This window comes from Schistocerca serialis, chromosome 1 (genome assembly GCF_023864345.2).
Source record: "Schistocerca serialis cubense isolate TAMUIC-IGC-003099 chromosome 1, iqSchSeri2.2, whole genome shotgun sequence".
NCBI lineage: Eukaryota > Metazoa > Arthropoda > Insecta > Orthoptera > Acrididae > Schistocerca > Schistocerca serialis.
Genome location: NC_064638.1, coordinates 677,558,640 through 677,584,888, shown reverse-complemented (window position 1 = coordinate 677,584,888; position 26,249 = coordinate 677,558,640). Strand labels below are relative to the sequence as shown.

Here is a 26,249-nt window from a genome sequence, read left to right as displayed (position 1 = left end):
ACATGAGAGCCCAGGGTAAAACTGTCATAACACATTCTCAGTTTACATGACACATGAGATCTGGATAAACTCTTGAGTTTACAATGAAATTCTCCATCAGTTTCATTAGGAAAAACTGGCTGTCATGGCTGTTGTGGTGATTATATGTAGGCTGTAGACACAATGTGACTGGACAGTGTACGTCATCATTACATCGTGCTGCCTGAGATTCTTTTCATGCCTGCTCTGGTGGTGCCAGTGGTCTCTTAGGAATGTAAATAATTCATCACATTTCTCTGTATCTTCTCAGTGTTGATAGCTTGCTTCCATGCTCTGCTAACAAGAACATAGCTCCTGTCCTAGATGAAGTTCTTGCACTTTCTAATTGCTGTTGTTACTTTAATAACACAATCACTGTGATTTTTGTTTTATTTTTCAGCAGCTGCTCATTTTTCAAGAACTCAATTTGTTCTGCTCAGTGGTCAGTAATGTTAGAGATAGACTGACCAATGTACTTGCTTATGCACTCACAAGGTATGTTATAAATTCCAGGGACCGTGAGACCAAGACTTTGTTTAATCAGATAGAGACTCTCCTTCACCTTTTTGGATAGTCAGAAAATAGGTCTTCAGCATCTTATTCCCAGGATCATAACTCTTTTGCTAAATTTAGCACCACAGAAAGGAAGAAGCACTATAGGTAGATTGTCACATGATTATTCAACATTATTTGTGTTTTCATTTCTTGGAGAGTGCTTATCTTACACCTTGGTCCTCATAGCCATTCTTTCAGATTACATACTTCAGAAGATTAATCTCTGTAACCAGGTGGTTCTCATAATAAACAGTTGTAGCACTGTATATAAATATATTTTAAAAAGGAAAGGGTGGTGAAAACTTTGAGCAATGAGACGTAATTCTTTGTCAGTCAACTTGCTGTGTACAGAGTGGCTGAGCTACTCATCCAACTGTTGTTCAGGCGAAATATCTCAAAATTGTGGCTTTTTTTGCCATTCTGTCTTGACAGTCAATCAGATGTTTGGATGTATATTATTCATATGATCAGTTAACTGCTCCAGCCATTTGGCACCATGTGGACAGACAATAAATGTTTTGTTAACATATAGGTAAAATGGAGATGGGTGAAATGGAGCCAAATTCATCATCATTCCATTGGTCATTCATAAAGATTACTACTATACAAGAAGTAGGTGGTTGTTAAAGCATGACGGAACAAATTATAGTTCCAGGAGGAAGCTTATCTGCCAACATATTCAATGTGTATGCCACATGAACTTTTGTAAACAGAGAGACTACATCCACAATGATCAAAATATTGTTTGAGCCAACTCTGATTTGCTTGGTTTTGTCAGTGAGTATCTAACAAGGAAACATTGCCAACTTGAACTCATATCTTAAGCAGAAAAAAGAACACTTGCAAGATACCAGTCCCAGCAGTTGATCCCACACAAATAATTTGGCCCATAATTATGATAGGATGCAGTTATGACCTTATGGAAGTACAGCTTTTAAACTTTTGCACACACCAGATGTTGTCAGTCACTCTGCTCCACTGCAGCTGCCTAATGCCAAAGAGTAAAGTACTGTACAGTGGAATGATGACCAGAGCACTCCTATTCATGTGTGATGGAGCGATCTGAGGAACACAGGGGCAAGTTCTAATTGATGTGCTGGTTCCCAGCTCACCAGTTCTGAACCTGACTGAATATAACTGGGATGGAACTGAACATGGTGTCAGAGCTCATCACCCCCTACCCGGAATTTGCGGGAATTAGGTGAACTGTGTGTGCAGATGTGGTGCCAATGTTGAATGTGAGAGAAGAGAATGGTAGAGATGGCCACATCTGCCCAACGTATTTTGAAATCTCATTCAAGCACACATTATGCCACAGGAATATGTCAACCTCATGCACAGATACACTGATCAGCCAGAACATTATGACCACTGATCTCCTATCAATATAAACCTGTCCAAGCGATAGCAGTACCACCTGGCAAGGAATGACTGCTAATCAGACACATGCACAGTGCATGTAGTATCAGTGAGCATGTCTGTGTGTAGAATGGGGAAGACACACAAGCTTTGTGAGTTTGATGGAGCTCAGACTCTGAAGGCCTGGAGACTTAGTGTGAGCATTTTGGGAACTGCACAGCTTGTCACTGTTTGAGGAGCGCTGTAGTGAGTGTCTTCAACACATGGCAAAACCAAAGTGAAACCATGTCCAGACATTGTGTGGTTAGGAGGCCACCCCTCATTACATATGTCTGACATCAAGGGCTGGGAAGACTGGTAAAACAATACAGGCAGTGAACTGTGGTGAAACTAACATCAGACTTTAATGCTGGGCAGAAAAAAGAATGAATTGATTGTGTGCCATTGATGGTCATGAGGTCTCATCTAGTGAAGTTTGGCCACTGACTTGCGAGTCTTTATTTTCAGGCAAAGCCACACTGGGCAGCTTCCACATCAGTGATGACGAGATGATGATGATGATGATGACAACATAACACCCAGTCCATGAGCGGAGAAAATCTCCAACCCAGTCAAAAATCGAACCTGGGCCTGCTGCATGGTAGGGAAACATGTTACTACTCAGCTAAGCAGGTGGGCAAGTGGTAGAGTCTGAACACACAGTGAAATGAACACTCTTAACAATGAGCCTCTGCATTCAATGACCCATGCATGTGCCAATGTTAACACCATGACATTGGCAACTACAACTGAAATGGGCACATGGCCACTGGCACTGGATGCTTGTGCAGTGGCAGAGCATTATTGTATGGTCTGATGATTCCTGATACCTTCTTCATCATGTCAATGGGAGGGCACAAATTCATCGTCTTCCAGGGGAACAGCTCCTTGACACCTTTACTGCCAGATGGAGACAATCTGGCAGCTGCTCTGTTATTCTCTGGGGAACACTCATGTGGGCATCCATGGGTCCAGTGGAACTTGTACAAGACACCATGATGGCCAAGGAGTATTGTACACTGTTGCAGACCATGAAAACCCCTTCATGACGATTATGTTTCCTGATGGTAGTGGCATTTTTTGGCGAGATAATTTATGTCGCAGGGCCAGGAGTGTGATGGAGTGATCTGAGGAACACAGGGGCAAGTTCCAATTGATGTGCTGGTTCCCAGCTCACCAGTTCTGAACCTGACTGAATACAACTGGGATGGAACTGAACATGGTGTCAGAGCTCATCGCCCCCTACCTGGAATTTACGGGAATTAGGTGAACTGTGTGTGCAGATGTGGTGCCAACTCCCTCCAGTGACCAACCAAGGCCTCATTGCTTTCATGTCATGATGCACTGCTGCTGTTATCCAGGCCAAAGTTGGATGTACAGGTAAGTGGTCATAATGTTCTAGAGATGAGTGTAAGTTCAATATTATTTTAATAGTATTGTTGTGTCAGTATTCTGTGGCTGTATGTATGCCTTAAAATCAATATGAATAAATATAAGCAACTGAAGAATTATTATGAAATGGAGTTAATGAGTTATCATGTACAATTTAGTCATGCCAGTCAAGTTCAAATTCCAAAGAAAATAATGCACAATAGTGATGTTAATAATTAAATACTGCTGCAACTTATTTAATGACATAGTCATTCATTTCATTCACTTACACCACATTTTTCAACCACCACATAAAAATGTTCAAAGCAACGAGATCTCTGGCAGCAGCTACAGTTTAGAAACTGCACACTTAGACACAATAAACAAAGTATGTTATCAAGGTCAAAACAGTATTTCACAAACATCTTACTCACTTAATTCTACAGTTCTTCATGCTTGAGCATTAAGCAGCTGCAGTTGGGGAGAGGGAGTGACATCTGGTGTGTGCACATGTTTAAAAGCTGAACTTTCAGAAGATCATAACTGCGAACTATCGAAATTACAGCCCAGATTTTTATGTGGGATCACTTGCTGAAGCTGATAACTTGCAAATGTGCTCTCTTCTCCTTAAAATATGAGGGTCAAGTTGGTGATGTTTCCTTGTAATAGTTTTTAATATTCATTGACAGTAGCAACTATGGGAGTCATTAGTCAGGTTCGATATTTGCCTAGCCTTTAGGTATGAGAACCAATAACACTAATGATAGATCTTAATGAAATGCTTTCTTTGCAGCTTTTTGGAAGGCCATACAGCCTGGGAGGTCTAGGAGCTCTGAGGTTCTTCAGACATTATTAGATAGACCAAAATTCTTCAGCAGCTCTGACATTGTTCTGCTTTATGAGAAACTAGACTAAAATTATAGGCATTTGTATGTATTATCCTCCAACAGCAATGACACTTTGCTATGATCTTCTGTAGTATTAAGAATAACTGTGGCATTTTTCTTTTTAGCTGAATGCACAGCTAGATCTTCATATGTCTGTAAAGCATGGAGACCCTCTCTCTCTGCTCGGCTGATGTTTGACTGTGGCTTTAATATGACTTGTCACAAGTCTTACCTCATTGGTGATATCCTGTGAGAGATACCTTGTTAGCTTCCATTCCAATAATAATCTCCACAATAGGCAATTTGCAATGCATAGGAGCAAAATTCAATCCTCCTATTCAATGCCAAAATGGTTCTTTCACCTAAGTTCTTGTCTGCAAGATTGATGATAGTGTGTACCACTCTGTGAGGTGGTGCTGGTCTTTGGTTCAGTGCAAGATGCTCAAATTGAAAGCTTGAAAAACTAGCAGCTGCTGAACAAACAGAATGATGTTTGATGTATATGAAATAATGTTCATGGTTCTACAAACTGGAATTCTGTATTCAAAAAGCAACAGAAATTGTAATGAGAACAATGGCCATAATTGCTATGATCTTAGTAGTGTATGAAAGCAAGCTCTTAATGCTGAGAAGACACTCAGAAATGTTCTGAATTGTTTCTGTAACAGTACTGGCATCACCATTGCAGTTATGGACACAATCTCCAGTAGCATAGCATATTTATGATGCACACAGACCAATCACAAATTATCTTTTGGCTATAAATGGTCACCATAACAGCAATCACAACAGATAGTTGTTCCTGATGAAGATGATGAAGGATTTTGCCAAAAGCTTGATTTTATCTGGATCTTACACACCAAATAAATCAAGAATGTTTTGTTTAAGTATGTCATCATGAAAAAAGTTTGAGCTCATATTCATCTTCTTTATTGACAAGTATGACAGTGAACATGACACAGTGTGGTAGCTCAGCCTGTCAGAAACACATATACATCCCAGGCCAGGTCAAAGCAGAGATAGAAGAGGTGAGGTCTACTAATCATTAGGAATTCAGATGTACAGCATTTAATGGCATCTCTTTGAGAAATGGAAACAAGTGATGAGAAGGAGTGAGAAGGAGAACCATGTGCACTCAGAGAGAGAGAGAGAGAGAGAGAGAGAGAGAGAGAGAGAGAGAGAGAGAGAGAGAGAGAGAGACTCTATTTAAAATGACATCTCATCAGCAACTGAGGCACAGCTTGTAACCAGCTGAAGGTTATTGCTCACACTGAAATAAATGATGCCCATTGCCTGGATTCTGAGGTCATACTTTGTTCCTTCCACCGACTGACAGAGAAGGTGAAAACAACCAGCCTTGCCAAGGTGTTTTTACAAAGTTTGCAATCTTTAGTGTTGTTCATAACCTCTGATTCTGAGCGACTTTAAAAGTCTGGACCAGAGACTTTGACAATATGTGATAACTTAAACATGAATTCTTACGCTTATGCCACAAGGCTGAGGGCTGCAAGATCCTGTTGGATGAAGCTGGGGTGCATTACACACCTGAGGTTGTTACCAATCTAGCAGCCTGTATGCAGAATGCTTATAAGGACTTTTTTTAAAGAATATGTGATTCTGATTAGCAGGGATAAACATTGTTACAAAGGGTATCAAGTGAAATTTGTGACTGGACTGAGGACTTTTTGGCAGGGAGGACACAGCATATTATCTTGTATGGAGAGCCATTATCAGATGCAGAAGTAACTTTAAGTTTGCCTCAGGTAAGTGTGTTGGGACCCTTGCTGTTCATGTTGTATATTAATGACCTTGTAGACAATATAGTAAAATATGGCTTTTTGCAGATTATGCAGTTATCTATAAAGAAGTACTATCTGAAAGAAGCTGCATAAATATTCAGTCTGATCTTGATAAAATTTCAACATGGTGCAGAAACTGGCAACTTGCTCTAAATGTTCAGAAATGTAGAACTGTGCACTTCACAAAACAAAAAAATTTAGTACCCTATGACTATAATACCAATGAGTCTGTTGGAATTGCCCAACTCATACAAATACCTGGTTGTAACACTTTGTAGGGGTATGAAATGGAATGATCACGTAGGTTCAATCATGGGTAAAGTAGGTGGCAGACTTCAGTTTATTGGTTATTCAATTTATTGGTAGAATACTGGGGAAGTGCAATCAGTCTACTGAAGAAATTGCTTACAAATCACTTGTGCGACCCATTCTAGAATATTGCTCAAGTGTGTGGGACCTATAACAGATAGGAATTAGAGGGGATATTGAATGTATACAGAAAATGGCAGCATGAATGGTCACAGGTGTGTTTAATCCATGGGAGAGTGTCACAGTGATAATGAAGGAACTGAAATGGCAGACTCTTGAAGACAAGCATAAACTATTCAAGGACAGGATTTAAATGACTACTCTAGGAGTACACTAAAACATCCTACATATCACTCACAAAGGAATCATGAGGATAAGATTAGAATAATTACTGCATGCACAAAGGTATTCAAACAATCATTCTTTCCACACTCCATGTGTGAGTGGAATAGGAAGAAACCCTAATAATTGGTACAATGGGACATACCCCCTTCCATGCACCTCACAGTGCTTTGCAGAGTGTAGATGTAGATGTAGATGTAGACTAATATCACAGTCAAGAAATGCCCCATGTAGATGGGAATGTGAAACTATTAGTGACAAATTGTAGAAGTGTTAAAACAGTGTTAAGATTTCAAGTATCATAAATAAACTGTGGGGACTCATATGACATTTGGAAACAACAGATGTTTAAGGCCATAATTTGATAGTAGCAAGATCTCCAGAAAAACTGAAGTGTTTGCCAAAAGGACAATCTTCACAGAATGTGGTGTGACAAATAAATAAGAAACTAGGTTTGTATAAGTAATGGGATGGGCATGAATAACAATCACATATGATGTAAAAGTTGCAGTTGGATTCTGCTATCAGCCACAAACTTGACTTTAGAAGTGACAGATCAAATAACAGAAATAAATCCATCACTTAGTACATATGCCGGGTGTCTCACCTAACTCTGCCACCTCAAATATCTCTGGAACAACAATAGATATCCAAAAACGGTTTTCACCAGCATGAACATACGGAAGGGCTTAGGAAACCAAATACTATATGAACTTTTAAAACGTAAACAAATACTATTTTCAACAAAAACCTGTGTATTTTTAAATGGACACCCCTTATTATTTCATCTGAAATCAATAGCATGAAAAATCACAAAAATAATGGCATTGGTTGCATCACAATACGTCAATTACATCCCAAGAAATTGTGAAGCGAAGTTGATGCTTGAAATAAATGGAGCGCACAGGTAGTGTACTATGTCAGTAGAGTGTTAATGTATGGAGTGGTAGTGTATGACAACACATCATTGGCCCATAATTCATTTATGGCAGTCTTAAAGGGGGATAGTTTAGCCCCTTCTTGAGCTGCACCTTACTTGAACTAGTCCACCTCTTATAATGTGTCAAATAATGTGGTATCAGAATGATGGATGTCCTGCACATGTTTATTGTTGTGAAATGACAACTAGAGGTACAAATAGTGGTAACACACTTGGTTTCACGTTTCTAAACCTCATAAATTCTGAAATGTGTGGCTTGTAAAGGATAGCAATAGCGTCACATTTTCTAACATAATGTATCACATGCAATACTGTGCTCAGAACAGGGGTTGCCTGCACTGGCACCTGTATCCTGCAGTAAACATACAAACATTACCATGACACACTCTACCTTCAGTGAACAAGAGTCTCCTGATCTGGTCTGCTGAACTGCTCTCATACTGTAACATAATTCACATATGTTGCCACATTAAATCCTGTTTTCTGGTGGCTTGTTATATTTGCCATCATCTAGTCAATATGCTGGCCTTCAGTAATAAAGCAGAAGTAGATTTTATTTTAATTTATGGCGAATGTCACAGAAATGCAACTGCAGCTGTGACACTGTATGCTGAATACTATCCAGATCGGCAGTGTCAGTCAAACCATTGCCAACATCTGCAAGACACTCACAGAAAAAGGAAGCTGGGCTCCCACAAAATGTCGACATACAATGCCAGTGACTGGCAATGGAAACAAAATTTCTTTTCTGGCTGCTGTAGTGCACAATCCTCAGGTGGGTGTACGAGAAATTGCACGAGGTGTAGGAATCAGCCACAGTAGTGTGTGCAGAATCTTGCATCAGCATTGGTTTCATCTGTACCATATCTCACTGCACCAAAAACTGTACAGGAATGACTTTGAATCCCCCATTGCATTCTGTCATTTTGCCCTACAGCAGTTGTAAGGTAATTCAGTATTCCTAAGCAATATGTTTTTATGGATGAGGCTTCATTTACAAATCATGGTAATGTGAATCTGTGGAACATGCGCTACTGGTCTGCGCAAAATCACCACTGGATTCACCAAGTTATTCATCAATGACAGTGGAGTGTCAATGTTTGGTGCCGTATCATTGATAACTTTATTGTAGGTCCCTATTTTTACCATGGAACATTGAACGGACAGCAATATGCATCATATCTTCAACACACACTAGCGCTCCTCATGGAGGATCTAGGATTGGAAACTCGTCTGTCAATGTGGTTCCAACATGATGGATGTCCTGCACACAATGCAAAAGTTGTCAGAGATGTTCTAGATGTGACATTTCCAGATAGATGGTTGGGGCAGGGAGGCACTGTGCGATGGCCAGCATGGTCCCGCCATTAGACTTCTTTCTCTGGGATGCAGTGAGAGACAGACTGTATCAAGATCCCCCAATGACATTAGAGGATATGCAACATTGTATTACTGTGACATGTGCGGCAATATCTGTAGAAACTCTAAAATCTGTGCAGCACTCTCTCGTTACCCATCTGCAAACATGTATTGATGCAAATGGAGAACACTTTGAACATATGTTGACGTGACACAATTTCATCGGTCAAGATGTGGGTGTATTTTGTATGCTGGATGTAATATACAACAATACAGTTTCTGTGGGTGACAGGGCACTAGTAAATGTGTTTAGAAAAGTGAGTTCAAGTGTGTTATCTCTAATTGTAGCTCTAGTTGTCATTTCGTTGAAATAAACATACATTTACAATTTGAAAAATGTAACTTTGCATTGGATGTGTTATTGTTTATTTTTGTGGATTGTGCATACCTTCCCATTGTGTGAGCCCCTGACACAGGCAGCGTGAGGTGTATGCTTGGGTCTCAGGACGTGCGCTAGCTGTGCACTTCATTTATTTCAAGCATCAACTTTGCTTTGCAATTTCTTGGGATGTAACTGACATTATTTTTGTGATTTTTCATGCTATTGATTGCATATGAAATAATAGGGGGTGACTATTTAAAAATGCACAGGTTTGTGTTGAAAATATTATTTTTTTACTTTTTAAAATTTTGCAAAGTATTTGGTTTCCTAAGTCTCTGCTGCAAGTTCATTCTGGTGAAAACAGTTTTTGAATATCTATTGTTGTTCCAGATATATTTGAGGTGGGAGAGTTAGGTGAGACAGCCTGTATATCCAAGCACAAAACACTTAGAGTCATGGACAAAAGAAAAGCTGGAGTTCAAGTTTCTCTCAATGTATAAAATATACAAATAACTTATGAGAATGGAGCCAGGTAATGTTGTTTGATAATTTACAATATCTTGACAGGTGCACACCCTGCTAGCTTCAAGACATAAATGCATCAGGAAAACTCCATCCAAGAAAATTTAAAACATCAGTATGCACAGCATATGCAGGAAGATAACACATGCACACAGTAATAAATGCTACTGCAATTACTCAACAAAAAGAGATGCTCAATATCAGAAGTTATTGATGGTGAATAATAATAACCAGTGGATGATGTAGCATTAACCCTGTACCTCTGCTTTATAATGAGGTAGAGAACAGAACTCCACACCAAATTTAAGCAAAAATCTCCATCTCTATGTATAAAGCAACTTTCTAATTTAGTCTTTACAAATCCCTCAATAACACTATTTCACTAGTTGGAACTGTATGCCACAATCTCCATGTTGTTACATTCCATAGGATGACTGGTGCCAAGGCAATGCTCTGAAACAGCAGATTTACTCTGCTGTGGTAAGCTTGTGTGACATAGCAGCAGCGCGGTTCCAGACTGAAGCGCCTAGAACCGCTCGGCCACAGAGGCCGGCCTGAATTTTGTCTACATAATTTTCTTACTTCAATTTTTCTGTAGAATATGACATACAAAATTGAATAATTAACTCTCTAATTAATAACTGCTTATAATTTACCATGATTTGCAATATGGCACTCCTGTACATAACATCAGCTATCTAAATCACAAGAGAATAAGTGTCCAGGTACTTCTCTACATTTATAACCAGTAACATTTTTATGAGTAAACGTTCTATTGGGTATTGTATTGTATCTAAAACAGTAAAATCCAACCTAGCCATTTTTAAAACATTATATGGTTTACAGAATAAGAATTTATTCCTGTGCCAGTCCTTATAAGGCCAAATTAATCACAAAATTGCCAGTTCACTGGTAGAAAGAGCACAAGTAAGACTTTTGTCAGACACACTCCTTATATTGGGTCATGACAGAGTCATGCATGTTTTTATATGAAAATATGTGCACCAATAACCACAAGACTAATTAATATTAATGTTTAGTCGGCACTATAACCTAAAGTATGAAGAAAGAAAAAAGTTGTGCTTTCTCAGAAAACTGCATAGGCAGGTAGGCCAGCATTCTACCCAAGAAGAAAGTGTTACATGAAACAATGTATATTCATTACAAACTGAGGTTGTGGATGATCAGTATCTCCATGATCCACAAATACTTCAATATACTAAATAATTGATTTTAAGTTTACACGATATAGAATGGATAATGTTCTCAGTAATAAAACCATATAAAGTATTTAAGTGAATATATATATAATAGAGGGAAACATTCTACATGGGAAAAATATATCTAAAAATAAAGATGATGTGACTCACCAAATGAAAGCACTGGCAGGTCGATAGACACATAAACAAACACAATCATACACACAAAATTCTAGCTTTCGCAACAAATGGTTGCTTCATCAGGAAAGAGGGAAGGAGAGGGAAAGACGAAAGGATGTGGGTTTTAAGGGAGAGGGTAAGGAGTCATTCCAATCCCGGGAGCGGAAAGACTTACCTTAGGGGGGAAAAAAGGACAGGTATATACTCGCATACACACACATATCCATCCGCACATACACAGACACAAGCAGACATTTGGGCCTTTACAAATGTCTGCTTGTGTCTGTGTATGTGCAGATGGATATGTGTGTGTATGCAAGTGTATACCTGTCCTTTTTTCCCCCCTAAGGTAAGTCTTTCTGCTCCCGGGATTGGAATGACTCCTTACCCTCTCCCTTAAAACCCACATCCTTTCGTCTTTCCCTCTCCTTCCCTCTTTCCTGATGAAGCAACCGTTTGTTGCAAAAGCTAGAATTTTGTGTGTATGTTTGTGTTTGTTTATGTGTCTATCGACCTGCCAGTGCTTTCATTTGGTAAGTCACATCATCTTTGTTTTTAGATATAAGTGAATATGTATGTGTTTGTGAAGCTATTTTACAGGAAATTACTACTGCAAGTGCTTTGAGAGTTATATAGGCCTATCAAAGCATTATTAATATTCACTCAAGTACATAAAGTCAAAATAATAATTAATGTTGACACTCAAGAATTGATAGATTGCTATCTGTGGTCATCCAAAATTATGATCGTGTGAAATTGATCACGAATTTTTTAAGTTGAAATGATAACCACTACACAGTATTTGAGAGTGAGGAGATAGACTTATTCACATTATCAGTGGGTGAGCTGACTGATACCCCACACTTAGGAATTACCTTTGGTTGTATAACATTATGACAGGCTGAGATTATTATCATAAAATTCACAGTTTTTGAAAGGACAGGTCTACACTTTGTCCATCACTGAAAAGTGGTGGGATTTGCTGATTAGAAAGAGCTCAAACCGAATTTAAGACTTAAAATCATAATTTTATTTTACGTGGACACTGATACTGTACATGCAGAGACTTAGTGCAAACAGATACATAGCAGGGTTTGAATATTTTGTTTGCCATAGGAACCAAATCAACTGTGCTTATTAATAGCTGCTTGTTATATGATCAAGCTGAATAAACTTCTCTACGAAGGACATGAATTAATGCCTACAATTTTTAACTGCTGGCTTGGAAAGGTTCTGCTTTAATATATACATTTAATTCTTTGGAGGTTGATTATGTGCAATCCTCAGAAACATGTAATGAAATTCAATCTAGAATTGGTGATAAGTAAGACACATACCACCAAATAATCAAATATGTGACTGCCCCAAAATAGAGGGTCACTGATTTATTACACCACTCGATAAAAAATTTTTATTGCAGCTCTTGGTATTAAATAATGACTTTCTTCAAATATTTATGAGCTTTGGGGAACCAGAGCATTAGTTTCTTAAAATGCAGTTGGCAAGGAGGGGAGTATTTCTGGCCTTCTTACAAATGTTAATCTATCATCTTTTCAAAATGTTCATGTGAGCAGGAAGCTGATTACTACCTTGGCACAAGTGTATACCAACCACAGTTTGACTCCTTCCCATAGGCATTAAATAGGCATCAAGAATAAGCCTTTCTGTGACTGTTAGAAGAAAGGAGATCTAAATCAAATGTTGTTTTTCTGAAGTTTTTCAAAAACACAACAACACTGTTTACTGCAAAATGTTGTGAACCTAAAGGTTCCCTTTCCAACAAGTGCTCCTGTTTTATGTATCATGAAGATCGTCAAACATACAAAATCCTTTTTGTTTTACACGAGACAGTAATGCGTGTATATGAAATTTGGTGTACTATCTGTGGTTACACAATCACTTTGGTCTCCAGGTATATGCTTCCCAAGCTCTGCTGTGTTCTCCTTTTTTTAACATTCCATTCTGTCTGTAGTTGTGGCTGTAAGTATTGAATGTATGTGGAAATTGTAAAATAATTTAAAATCATGTTCAAACTATTTATATTGTAATTTCTCTGTGTATATTATTTTAAATTTGTACCAAGCTGTTGGCACTATGGTTTAATCAACCTAAGGAAAAAAAAATTTAGCGTTTACAAGATTTACTACATTTAAAGCTATTCACAGTTCCATGGAGAAAGTACCACAACTTACCAATATTTTGTATACTAATCCCATCAGATTGATCATCTTGTTTCTCACAGTCATTCCTCTTTTCTGGATTCTGATTCCACCATTGTTCCTTCAGTTTCTCAAGCTTTCTCTTGTTTAGCAGTTGCAAAATTCTGGAGAAACAATATAGGTGCATTTCCATTATACACTGATGTATTATTACATTGTTCAGTATTCCTTTATGCTGAAACTCAATAAACACAAAGAAGCAGGACTGCATCACTAAGAGAAAAGAAATTATCATTGATTGTGCATAATCAAATACAGAAAAAAGAAACTTATTTAAAATCAGAAGAAAAAAAATCTATGTTAAAATGGCTGACTTGATGAAAGACAAGTGTGATTTGTCTTTTGCAATTTAAATTCCTGACAAATTTGCTTTGTTTGTGTGTGTGGTGAGGTTGGGAGCAGGGGTGGGGTTGGGGAGGTGGGGTAATGTGATTATAGGAAAGATGGCAGACAGAGTGGAAGCAAATGAAATGAAATGGAAAAGCAAGGAAATGAAATAACGAGAAAGGAGGACAAGACCAGAAAAACTATGACAAACTGAAGCCAGGTAGATGGTAGAACCAAACACAATTTATAGAGCAAATACCAACCTTTAAAATTCTGAGGAAGTGGCAGAGGGGAGGAGAATCTAGATAGCATATGTAGCAGAACAGGAATTAGGGCCATGATTTTCTTGCAACAGGGTAGTATTTGTTTCCAGTATATAGTCTCTGGCTATGTCCTCTCATTGTTATTAACAATTTTTTGGCTGTCATACCACTATAAAAGGCTGGCCAGAGTCTGCATTTAAATCAATATTTGAGATTTGCTTTGTGGGCAGCACTTCCTGCTATGATATCTGTTTTGTATATATAAAGCAGAGTGTATATGTGTGTCCTGGATCTCCTTCCAAACTGATGGAGTGATTTCAACCAAATTTGGCATAGAAACAGCAGGCCTCATGGGTATCAGCACTGTGGGGTTTGTAACGTCCTAGCTCCAATGGGAGTGGAGATAGGGTAATAACGTCTTTCTCTCACCTCCTGGTGTATGGGCTGCCCTGCACGACAGGCACATTATTTGGTAACAGTCTTTGCATGTCAAATCAACCTGCTTTGCAGGGTTCCCTACATGTTGGGGGCAAGAAATGGTTTGCAGGACCCCGACATGTAGGCCACGTTGTATGACTGGCATGCTGGCCTGCTTCATCGATCTGCTTTGTGTGCCTGCCTGTACATAAAGGACAAATAAATGATTTTCAAACCCCTGATGTGTAGCCTGCTCTGTATGACAGGCATGTTGGAGTAATATCAGCCTGCTTTATTGAACTGTACTGCATGGACTCCAAATGTCAATGAGAATGGTGGGGAGCAGATTGTGATGGATAGAGGATGGACAGAGTGAGGGGGCTGAGGAAATGGACAGAAAGGCAAGGAGGGGGATATGCATGAGGCAGGTTTAAAGTATAAAGGGACAGTGGCCAAGTGGAAAATAGGGGGAGACGGAGATGAAAAGAAAGAGAGATAAGAGGAGATGGTCAGAGGCTGGGGTGGAGGAAATGGACAAAGAGAGGGGGAGGAGGAGATGAAGAGACAGAGTGGTGAGGAGGAGATGGAGAGGTAGAGGTGGGAGGATGAGGTAGACAGGTAAAGGGAGGAAGAGATGGTCACAGAGAGGGGGAAGAAGAAGTGTGTTCAATATATGAGTCAAATGCATATGCAGGCAATGTTGCAGGGGAAAGATCAGTATGTGGAAGTTGGTGAGTCCGTAGAGCAAGTCTTAAAGGATGTGGTTGAGAGGATAAGAACCATAAGGCAAAGGGAATGGGTTCATAAGAATTATAGAATCTGACCAAAAAACTGCAATGAATTTTTTGGCTGATTTGCATTTTTGCATATTGTGTGTGTGTGTGTGTGTGTGTGTGTGTGTGTGTGTGTGTGTGTGTGTGTGTGTGTGTGTGTATGTGTGTGCGCAAAAGAGAGAGAAGGGAGGGGGAGGAGGGAATGATGAAATATGCTTGATTTTATGGAAAAAGTATTAGAAAGGGAGAACCTCATTTCAGGTCATGGTTTCAGTAAACCAAGCTCTGGTGAAAAAGTCGCTAATGCAGCTGGTGATATTCTAACAGATATGTAGATGATATGGAAGCATACAGGGTGAGAAAATTGGTGAAGAGGGGTGCTACCTCTAGCAGCAATAATGGCTCTAATCCACCTGGGCCTCAAGCTCGACTGAGCTTAGTTGACAGACATGAGTAATATTTTTCCATGCTGTTTGTACTCTATTCCAGAGTTAATCAATGATAGTGACTGGCAAGTGATGACAGCCTAGTATCTCAGCAACCCGTAACCAAGAGCTTCCAGTGGTTGAGAAATCCGAAGCATATGCTGAACTAGGTCAAGACCAAAATTAGCAACAAACATTGCTTTTTGGTATTTTGTTGAATGGTAACATCATAGAGACCTCAAAAATAGGGCACAGCCACTGTCTCAATACATCGGCAGTGTAACAGCTGTTTTCTAAATTACTGACACTGCAAATCAGATGTGACGGTGGTGTGTACCTAATGGCATGCTCTGTACCACCACACCAGGTACCAGAGCTGTATGATGATGATGAACACCAATTGACAACTTTTGTTCTTCTAGGAGCTTTCACTCATCATGATCTTGTATACAAACCTGGGACTCATCTGAAAAGATGATTTGATGCCACTCCTTTGTTCAGCATTGTTATCGAACACATCACTGTCAGTGTAACTCCTGCTGCTGGGTCGAGGTAAGCCACAATAATTCTCATGATGGTGATAGTCTGTGGTGCTCTAGAGATCTTCACATTGTCTGTGCGGATAATGTGTTGCTGCAAACAAGTCCATTTCCTGACATTAGATATGTGAGGTGGCATTATGATCTTGCCCAGTCAGATGAAATGTAAGTTGTGTTTTGCAGTTGTTAGCCATATGGATCATTGGAGATCATTCATGGCATTGAATATGGACTTCCTAAACCCACTGATTCCATACTTATATGACAATCATGAGATTCTGATCAACATAAGCAGCAGTATCACAGAATGATAAACTGCAGCCTTGATGCGCAATGATCCTGCAACTGTTAAATCCTGACACATGCTGGTAAATATCTCTCCTTACATGAGCCATAACATGATCTTCTCACAGACATACAACACACAAATGTGATTTATGAATGATAAAAATTCTGCAAAATCTGTATCTATGCACAGCATGTAGATGGCATTACTGCTATCTTTGTGTGGTTGTGCAGAAAAGCAAATCATTTGCATACCCAGATATACTGTGTTCCTAATACGTAGTATACTTCTTGCTGATTTGACATTCCCTTTGTGTCACATTCATGGTGTTGCAACTTCAATGGCCAGTAGCATGTTATCATGGCTACAACATACTGCACGGCTTTATATCTCATTTTAGTGAAGGAATAAATGAAAACTTCCTGACACGAAAAACCTCTCAAAAGAGTTTTGCCCTTTTACATTTTATATAAGTAGTAACATTTTGATCCAAGTGTTAATAATAATAATAATAATAATAAATGGAAAGTTAACAGCAGTTATCTTTTCTAGAACAGTGTACTATCATTATTGCTGGGTACAAGTCTCTTCTATTTGGCTTCACCTCTTCCAATCCTAAATGCCCACATCCACACTTCAAACCAGCTAGTGAAGTTATAATTGCTTATTATATAAAACATGGAAACCAACAAATCTTCAACTAGCCTAACATTGTTAAAGAATTCAGTTACCTATTATTTTATATCATATTTTACATAATTACACATATAAAAAAACTTTTGCATCACCTCGGTTCTGAGAGTTCCAGAACTTGTACAGAAAATTGGAATAGAGATCAACATAAACATCATTTCCACCCTTTTTATTGCTCATGAAAATCATACATTCCATGTTGTACCACCATATAGCGAAACCTTCAGAGATGGTGGTCCAGAATGCTGTACACATCAGTACCTCTAATACCCAGCTGCAGGTCCTCTTGCATTGATGTATGCCCATATTTGTCGTGGCATGCTATCCACAAGTTCATCAAGGCATTGTTGGTCCAGATTGTCCCACTCCTCAATGGCGATTTGGCATAGATCCTCAGAGTAGTTGGCAGGTCATGTCATCCATAAACAGCCCTTTTCAATCTATCACAGGCATGCTCAGTAGGGTTCATGTCTAGAGAACATGCCGGCCACTAGTCAAGCAATATTGTTATCCTGAAGGAAGTCATTCACAAGATGTGCATGATGGGGGCGCGAATTGTCACCCATGAAGATGAATGCCTCACCATTATGCTGCCGATATGGTTGCACTATCTGTCGGAGGATGGCATTCACTTATCGTACAGCCATTACAGCACCTTCCATGACCAACAGCAGCATACTTGGTCTCACATAATGCCACCCCAAAACATCAGGGTACCTCCAACTTGCTGCACTCGCTGGACAGTGTGTCTAAGGCATTCAGCCTGACCAGGTTGCCTACAAACACATCTCCTACGATTATCTGGTTGAAGGCATATGCGACACTCATTGGTGAAGAGAACGTGATGCCAATCCTGAGCGGTCCATTCAGCATGTTGTTGGGTCCATCTGTACCTTGCTGCATGGTGTCATGGTTGCAAAGGTGGACCTCACCATGGATGTTGGGAGTGTAGTTGGGTATCATGCAGTCTATTGCACACAGTTTGAGTCATAACACAAAGTCCTTGTCTCCACAAAAAGCATTATTCAACATGGTGGCATTGCTGTCATGGTTCCTCAGAGCCATAATCTGTAGGTAGTGGTCATCCACTGCAGTAGTAGCCCTTGGGTGGCCTCAGTGAGGCATGTCATCGACAGTTCCTGTCTCTCTGTATCTCCTCCATGTCCAAACAACATCACTTTGGTTCACTTTGAGATGCCTGGAATACTTCTCTTGTTCACACAAAGTAACAATGGATGTGATCAAACCATAGTCTTGACCATCTAGGCATGGTTGAACTACAGACAACAAGAGCCATGTACCTCCATCCTGGTGGAATGACCGGAACTGATTGGCTGTCAGACCTCCTCCGTCTAATAGGTGCTGGTCATGCATGATTGGTTACATCTTTGGGCGGGTTTAGTGACATCTCTGAACAGTCAAAGGGACTGTGTCTGTGATACAATATCCACAGTCAACATCAATCTTCAGGAGTTCTTGGCACCCGGGTGATGCAAAACTTTTTTTTTGATATGTGTATATACAAACTTAGCTTCATGCATTAATCTATCTTACAAGGCCCATGTCTTGCAGTGTCCCTTAGTAGTCCCACTATGTGACAGCACTTGTGTCAAAATATTACTACTTATATTAAACTCAAAGGGGCAACACATATTATTTTTTAACTTTTTATAGATTTTTTGTGTTGGAAGGCAGATAGGGAGGGAGGGTGGGGGGAGGGCAGGGGGAGAGAGGGATAGAGAGAGAGAGAAGCAAAGAGAAGAAAGGAAGAACAAAGAAGATAAGATTGTTCTTGTGACAAGTATCTACGTGCAATAGTACATAAAAAGCAGATGAAAAATATAACTGTAAAACAGTTTTTTCATAAGACAGTGGTAACCTGCTGATTTTAAGATTAAGTATAGCAAAATTTGATGCTCCCAATGTAGTATTCAGAGGGCAGACCACCAAAGAACTTGCAGAAATCCACTACTATAAACATAGGCAGCTGTTTTCTCAGCTTTATGAAATAATTGCTAGTGATATACTACTGATTTTTAAGTATTAACAAAACCACAAAGATATTTATTAGAGACTAATTTATATACAAGCTGTAATTACAGAAGAACGTTTACAGCGGCCATTTTTACCTGTGATTATCTTAGTAGCAATTAACATTTCTATATCTAAGATGTACCATGATTTACTGAATGGTCAACAAAATATTGTGATGTAATGTATGTACAGGGATGGCAGAATTAGAAGTCTGAGACACCTGAAGAATGGAAAACTGACTCTATAGATCAGACTGATCACATATTTCTGTGCTAGTAATATTCCTTGTGAGTGCACACAGTTGCCTTATAATATAACATCATGTAAGACAATAGTGTGAAAGTAAACAAATCTTTGCATTTCATAGTCACAATGTAGCATTAACATTTGGTGAGGAGGTCACTGATGCAGAGAAAGAAAAGAGATTCACTTATATATTTATGTTTAAACTGTATGTTAATAATGGTGATGCATTGAAATATTTATGAAGAAACAAAAAGAAATGAAAAGGAAAATTTGAGGCAGAAGGTAGGCTCATATTAAGCCTATAGGCAAAGAGAGATAGGTTGGTTGATAGGTGTAAGAGGAGATGATTAATGGGATACACTTTTCGAAACCACTGACATGAAGTGGTTGCAATTATGTGCCATGTTTCCTCAGGGGATTCACAGTCTTTGTGAATTTTGTTGAGTGACACAAGTACCCAAGCTGACCACTCTATTTCTTCATACTTCATTTTCTGTACAATGTTACACATAAGGCATGGGATGTGTCTGATGAGTCTTAGTGTCAGAAGATAAGGTGTATGGCAGAAGGTTTTTTTCCAGATTATTTGTCTTCATTTAAGTCCACTCATTTGCAAAACATTTAAATGTTTTCAATTAAATTTGCCCCATATGAACTGTGTGTTGTGATCCATACCCCTTTAAGGAGCTTATGTAGGTCTTCCAGTGTACATATTGGTGTGCAAGGAATGTTATTGGTTATAATATCGTGCAGTATCATATTTTCTATCTTTTAAGCAATTTCAGTACTAAGTAAAGGCTAGAGATGCAGACATATAAGGTCCAGTCACATTAAAGTGAACACCTGTCAAATGTCTTAACAACCACCACTTGCAGCACAGATGGGCAGGAAGAGTGTCAACAAGGTTCTGGAAGGTACTGTCAGGGATACGGAGCCATGCTAACTCCAATACTGTGACCAGCTCTGCTAGGTTTCTCAGTTGATGATTCATAGTGCAAATAGCGTGATCAAAGTAGTCCAACAGGTTCTCAATTGGGTTTAAATCCAGGGAGGTTGGTGCCCAGGGGAGTGTAGTAAATTGATCCTGGTGCTCTTCAAACCAAGCATCTACACTCTGAGCTGCGTGACACATTGCATTGTCCTACTAGTAAATGACAGTGTGCTGATGAAAAAATAAATAGTATCTAGGGAAGAAACATACTTCTGGTGACCCATTGTGCCTATGAGAATGCCAGGATTACCCAGAGAATGTCATGGAAACACTTTGCAAACCACAATGGTACATCCTCCACTCCTGGACCCTTAATGGTGATTGTTTCAGGGCCATACACGCCAATGGCCATCTGTCTGATGGAGCAGAAAATGTGATACATCTGGAAAGGCCATCTGTCAACACTCATCAGGCATCCAGTTATGGTATAAACATGAAAATTCAAGCCTTTGTCGCCGATGAACAACAGTCAGCATGGATGGATGAACCAGGTGCCTGCTGCAGAGATCCATAAAAAGCAACGTTTGCTGAACAGACCTTGAGGGAATACTGTTGGTAACCCTTTGGTCAATCTGGGGAGTCAGTTGCACATCTTACACCCTTATACATCAACACAGCCACAATTCACCCCTGTCATCTAAGGCCCGTTGTGCCCACAGTGGCCTCAGTGTCAGTTTTGGATAGCGTCATTTCACCATGCATGGTATACTTTAATCACAACAGCATTCAAACAGTTTACAAACATAGCTGTTTCAGGAATGTTTCCAACCCAGATCCAAAAACCAATGATCATGCTCTTTTGGACGTCAGATAAATTACTCCATTTCTGCATTATGGCACAACTGCCCCGCTTTCTAGTTCCCCTGGACACATATTATATACCCTCCATTGCTAGTGTTATTACCAGCTATCTGTGAGTGGTTATTGTACTTTGGATGTCAAATACAGGCAGTGGTCATAGTAATGGAGCTGGACAGTGTAATAGTCTGAGCACAATGCTATTGAGAATAGTTAAGGCCAGGGGCAATTCTAGGTGTCAGTCAAGAGGGGGGGGGGGGGGTGCTAATGGCAGGGGGGCGTGGGCGGTTTGGGGGAATGGAATATCGCTTAACAAATAGAGAGTTGGGGCCCTCTACCAACAAATTGGTAAAATATGGTGTTGCTTAAAGTAGTTTTTGGTAATTGTTTTGAAGTTCAGGGTAAAAAATGAGTATTAATAAATAATAAGATGCCCATTCTGAGTTAAATTATATTTATTGGTTTACATAGTAAGCTATTTGCCACTCTTATTCTTTTGTTAAAATGTGTTTGAAATACATTGCAACCTATATTGCTACATAGTGTAACGGAACTGAAATGATCGTAGGCTGCCAGTAATTTGGAGTCCTGCACATCGAAAGCGAGCGTGCTGGTGTGAGACGGCCAGGGCGCTCATCCTGATGCCATCTCTTGGCAAAACCTGGAATTAGTGCGAGCTGAGGCCAGTGAGAATGAGCGAAAAGGCATCACCATGCTATCTGTCAGCCAACGCAATAAGCTCTCAGACTTAAATGTATTCTTTTTATTGTTAATTGTAAGTTATTACTGTATAATTTAATGTTGTTAAGTGCTAGTTGGTGAATAATTACAAATGGTATTAACTCCAGGGTAATTGATATAATTTGCATAAACACTAAATGATTTTGATAAATTTATGGAAGGGGAACCCCCCACTCTTGGGGAGACGAGCGTCGCTCGTGGTAGCTGGAGGCACAGGGACTGAACAAAGGGAGTAGCTTGGGTAGTGTTGACGTGATTGGACTGGTGTAAGTGTGCTCATGCAAAAGTGGTTGTGCAACAGTGAAGAGGTGAATACCATCACTGTTAGTGGAATAAAACACGACTAATATTTATCAAAGTCATCTCTACACTATTGGGGCGGGTTGCAAGAGTTTCTGAGCCCAAATTTTATGGCAAATGTGCAGTGGCTTATATGAGTGTAATGGCTCATAGTTCCAGCTGCCATTGAGAGTATGAGGCATGAACGGTTGCGTTTTCCACATACCTATCACCATGTGCACCTGTTTGAGTACCCAAGGCAAGACAGTTTATAATTGTTTAGTTCTAACTTTATAGAACTGTAAAAGGAGAATACCAGTCACATTCTGATGCAAGTACAAAGGACAGAATACAATTATGAGTAAAAATACAATGCATGTTGTTCATGGTAAAGTATAGTAACCCCATCGTAGTATAGTGAAATCAGACTGAGGCCACCATCGCCTCTTTCATTGACAATTTCTTTTATTGGAGAAAACTTTAGTGTATAAGAATGTTGAAAAGAACAACGGTCACACAAGAATTTGCTAGTCACCATTTTATAGTTAACTTAAATTTTTCTGAGTAACTTTTCAAGCAACGTTTCTTAAATAATTCTGTATTAACTGTTCCAAGAGTAATATCCAAAATCATTACATAAAGTTGAAAGATAGAATTTTGTTAAGCCCAGCTGTATAAATTTCCATGGTAGTAATTATCAAGTCAACACACAGAAATTGAAAGAGTATTTGGTTTATTGATTCATCTTGACTGATCAGTAATAGAAATATTCAAAATTAAGTTTAAATTTAACTCAAGCCGTTTCACTTTGAAACGAGCACAAAATTGATTTATTCTTTTGCTCCTTCAGAGCTGGTTACCATAGTTATAAGTATTTTCAGGAGGAATCGATGGTAAGTCTGCTTATCTCGTCATGCTGGAAGGATTACCCACTGCTGATAGCAGTGATGATTGGATACTTAAGCTCACTACAAAGTTAAGTGGGTCAGGTAGGCAGTGTTACTGTGTGAACTGTAAGGCGCTGTAGGCTGTGGATTGAACCCACTCAATCATCACAGCTCTTTGGGTCATAGTCTGGTCAGAAGTGTGCTTTAATCCTTTGGTAAATACTGGCAAGTAATGGTCAAAAAGTACACGCAAGTGAATTTAATAGCTTAGCAAGGTCCAAGCAGCACATAGTTAATGTTGTGCAATGGCAAGGGTAGTAGCGGAGTAAAAGTGAACTGAGAGTGTGGCAGCTGTGCTGTATTCAAATATTAACAACTTGAAGTCACTACTACCTCTTACCATTAGGACCGTGCTAATTACTGTTAATATATGTAGCAGTAAGCGCAAAAGCATGATAGCTACAGGACCACATTTGTGATGTACATACGGAATTAGGAAGCGGGTCATTCTGTCAGTGGAAGGGGCAAAACAACCGAGTCGGTTGAAAATATACCAGTTTTACTGACAGAGGGATTCGGCAGTTTGGTCGCAATAGTTATTTAAAAAAATGATTGAATCTGTTGGAGTAATGTATCCACTGATTTCTGAAGTCATTTTATCTAGTAATATGATACTCCATTGTAATATGATACCCCCCCCCCCCTCCCCCCGTCTTGCCACCACCACTGGTTAAGGCCACCGCAAACCTTTATGGCTATTTACTAACCAAATAATATGTGAACACTTTAGTGAATTTTAAAACGAATTTTGTCTAGATTGTTTAAACAAATATTTCATCATATACAATGAAAATTACATAGATACTGCTGCAAGCTCATACTTCAGTACGTATCAGTGGAAAATAAGCATGTAAGATGTAGTGCAGTAACAATTCACCATCTTTCCTCCCCTAACCTATCTCTTAGTGAGCACATAATCGACATTAGTATGAAATAGTAAGTTGTTGAGACCACTTTCTGGGACCTGTGGAAGTGAAGTTGGTGGTGTCCACTCTGGGGGACTGAGCAACATAACTATCCTCCAGCTCACCAGTGATGCACCCTCCCCGCCAAACCTTATGCATGTTAAGCAGACTTGATAACCACTGCACCACAGAAACTGCTATGCTCTGCACTGCATCTCAGACAGAACTTGTAGAAAGATCACCATTTTGGCATAAAGATCACTTTGCGGAAATGCACAGTGCAGGTAGTTTACATTTGTCTGCAGCAATCAACAACACCAATCACAAGGAACAGCTCAAGTAGTCATCAGAAATGCTTGCATGCATGTCCTCAGTAGCATCACCTGCTCTTTATTTCCATATGAGATACTGTCGATATGCACAGCTGTTATGGCAAAAGGTGTCAGCAAAAGCAATCACCTTGTTAGCAGCAGTGAGCCTGGGTCTAGAAGCTGGGAGCATATCTGCATTTGGGGCTGTTGTCTTCTCTTCTCGGGTCTAAATATTCCTGGTTTCTTTTTCCTCATTCTTACTTCCCTCTTTTGGTAACTGATTCTATTCTTCATCATTCCACATTCAATAGCCTTCATAGTGAGACATAAGTTTAATTTCCTATAAAATTATTTTTGGAGAAGTTTACCAGGATTACATGCTCATACACAACAAAAAATATTGATTAAGAAGCTTACAGCTACACCCACTACCTCAAACAGAAATAAGTATGTCATACATTTAGACTGCAACCCGATTTTATCCTCTAATGGATGTTATAATGCACCATGAACTAAATATGACATTTGGAACATTGACTTTCATTTGTACTTTTTATATTAGTTTCATGTTCTTATTCAAATGCACATGAAATAACTGCGTACAGTCAACTATATGCTACTCAAATACTTACATTGCATTCTGAATACATCTGTCAGATACATGTTTACCCTCTATTATATTTTATTGTCACAGGCTTCATGACATGCTGTCATCATTTTCATGTTATAAAAGCATTCTAAGCATTCATAGCTGCAAAATTTGAGATGATATTTGGACAACCTCACATAAATTTTAACAGGCACAACAAAAAGACTGGTATTCATTTAAGCTCTCAGCCAAAAGGCCTTCAAAGAAAACAGTTGTGCCTGTTAAAGTTTATGTTAGGCTGTCCAAAAATGATGTCAAATTTTGCAGCTATGTATACTTAGAATGCTTTTACAATGTAACATTGATGTTAGCATGTCATGTACCCTGTTCTGAATCAAATACTTTGAGCCCTCCCTAGTCTTCTTCTCATCAACATGATGTTGCTAACATCTGCAAACTGACACAAAAATATAGTTCTTGGAAAACGTGTATCTTCAGTAGATATTCAGAATGCAATATAAGTCTTTGTGTAGCATGTAGTTGATTGTATGAAGTTATTTAATGAGCATTTAAATAAAAGCACAAAGTTATCGTATAAAGTACAAAGTGAAAGTTAATGTTCCAAATTTCATTTATAGTTCAAGGTGCATTATAACACCCATCAGAGGAAAAATTATGGTTACAGTCCAACAGTGTTACATACTACTTTCTGTCTGAGATAGTGGTGTAACTGTAAGCTTACTAAAAGAGATTTTTTTGTTGTGTGTGAGCTTGCAATTCTGGTAAACTTCTCCGAAAATAACTGTTAGGAAATAAAACTCATGGAAAAAAGGTCTCACTATAAAGGCTAATGAGTGTGGAACAATGGAGGATATTATCAATGCCCAAAAGAGGGAAGTAAAAATGGGGAAAAAGAAACCAGGAATGTTGTGACCTGAGAAGAAAACATAACAGCCCCAAAGGCAGATACCTTCCCAGACTCTGATCCCATCCTGGGGAGGCATGGAGAGTGCATCACTTGTTGGTTAGAGGACAGTGATTTTACTCAGTCCCACAGAGTGGACACCAGCAACTTCACCCCTACAAGTCCTGAAAAGTGGTCTCAACACCCAACCATTTCAGACCAATGTCAATTATGTGTTCACCAAGAGATATGTTTGGTGGTGGAGAGGGGGGGGGGGGGGAGGGGAAAATGGGGGGGGGGG

The 26,249-nt window shown here is 39.2% G+C and overlaps 1 protein-coding gene across 2 annotated transcripts in view; it reads right to left on the bottom strand.

The window, feature by feature from the left end:
- Positions 1-26,249, bottom strand: part of LOC126480126 (ionotropic receptor 25a) — a 417,221-nt gene that overhangs the window by 35,409 nt on the left and 355,563 nt on the right. For both annotated transcript variants that reach the window (XM_050103840.1, XM_050103842.1), the window contains one exon: positions 13,454-13,584. In XM_050103840.1, coding sequence (XP_049959797.1) covers positions 13,454-13,584 — 131 coding nt within the window. The remainder of the gene's footprint in view (positions 1-13,453; positions 13,585-26,249) is intronic.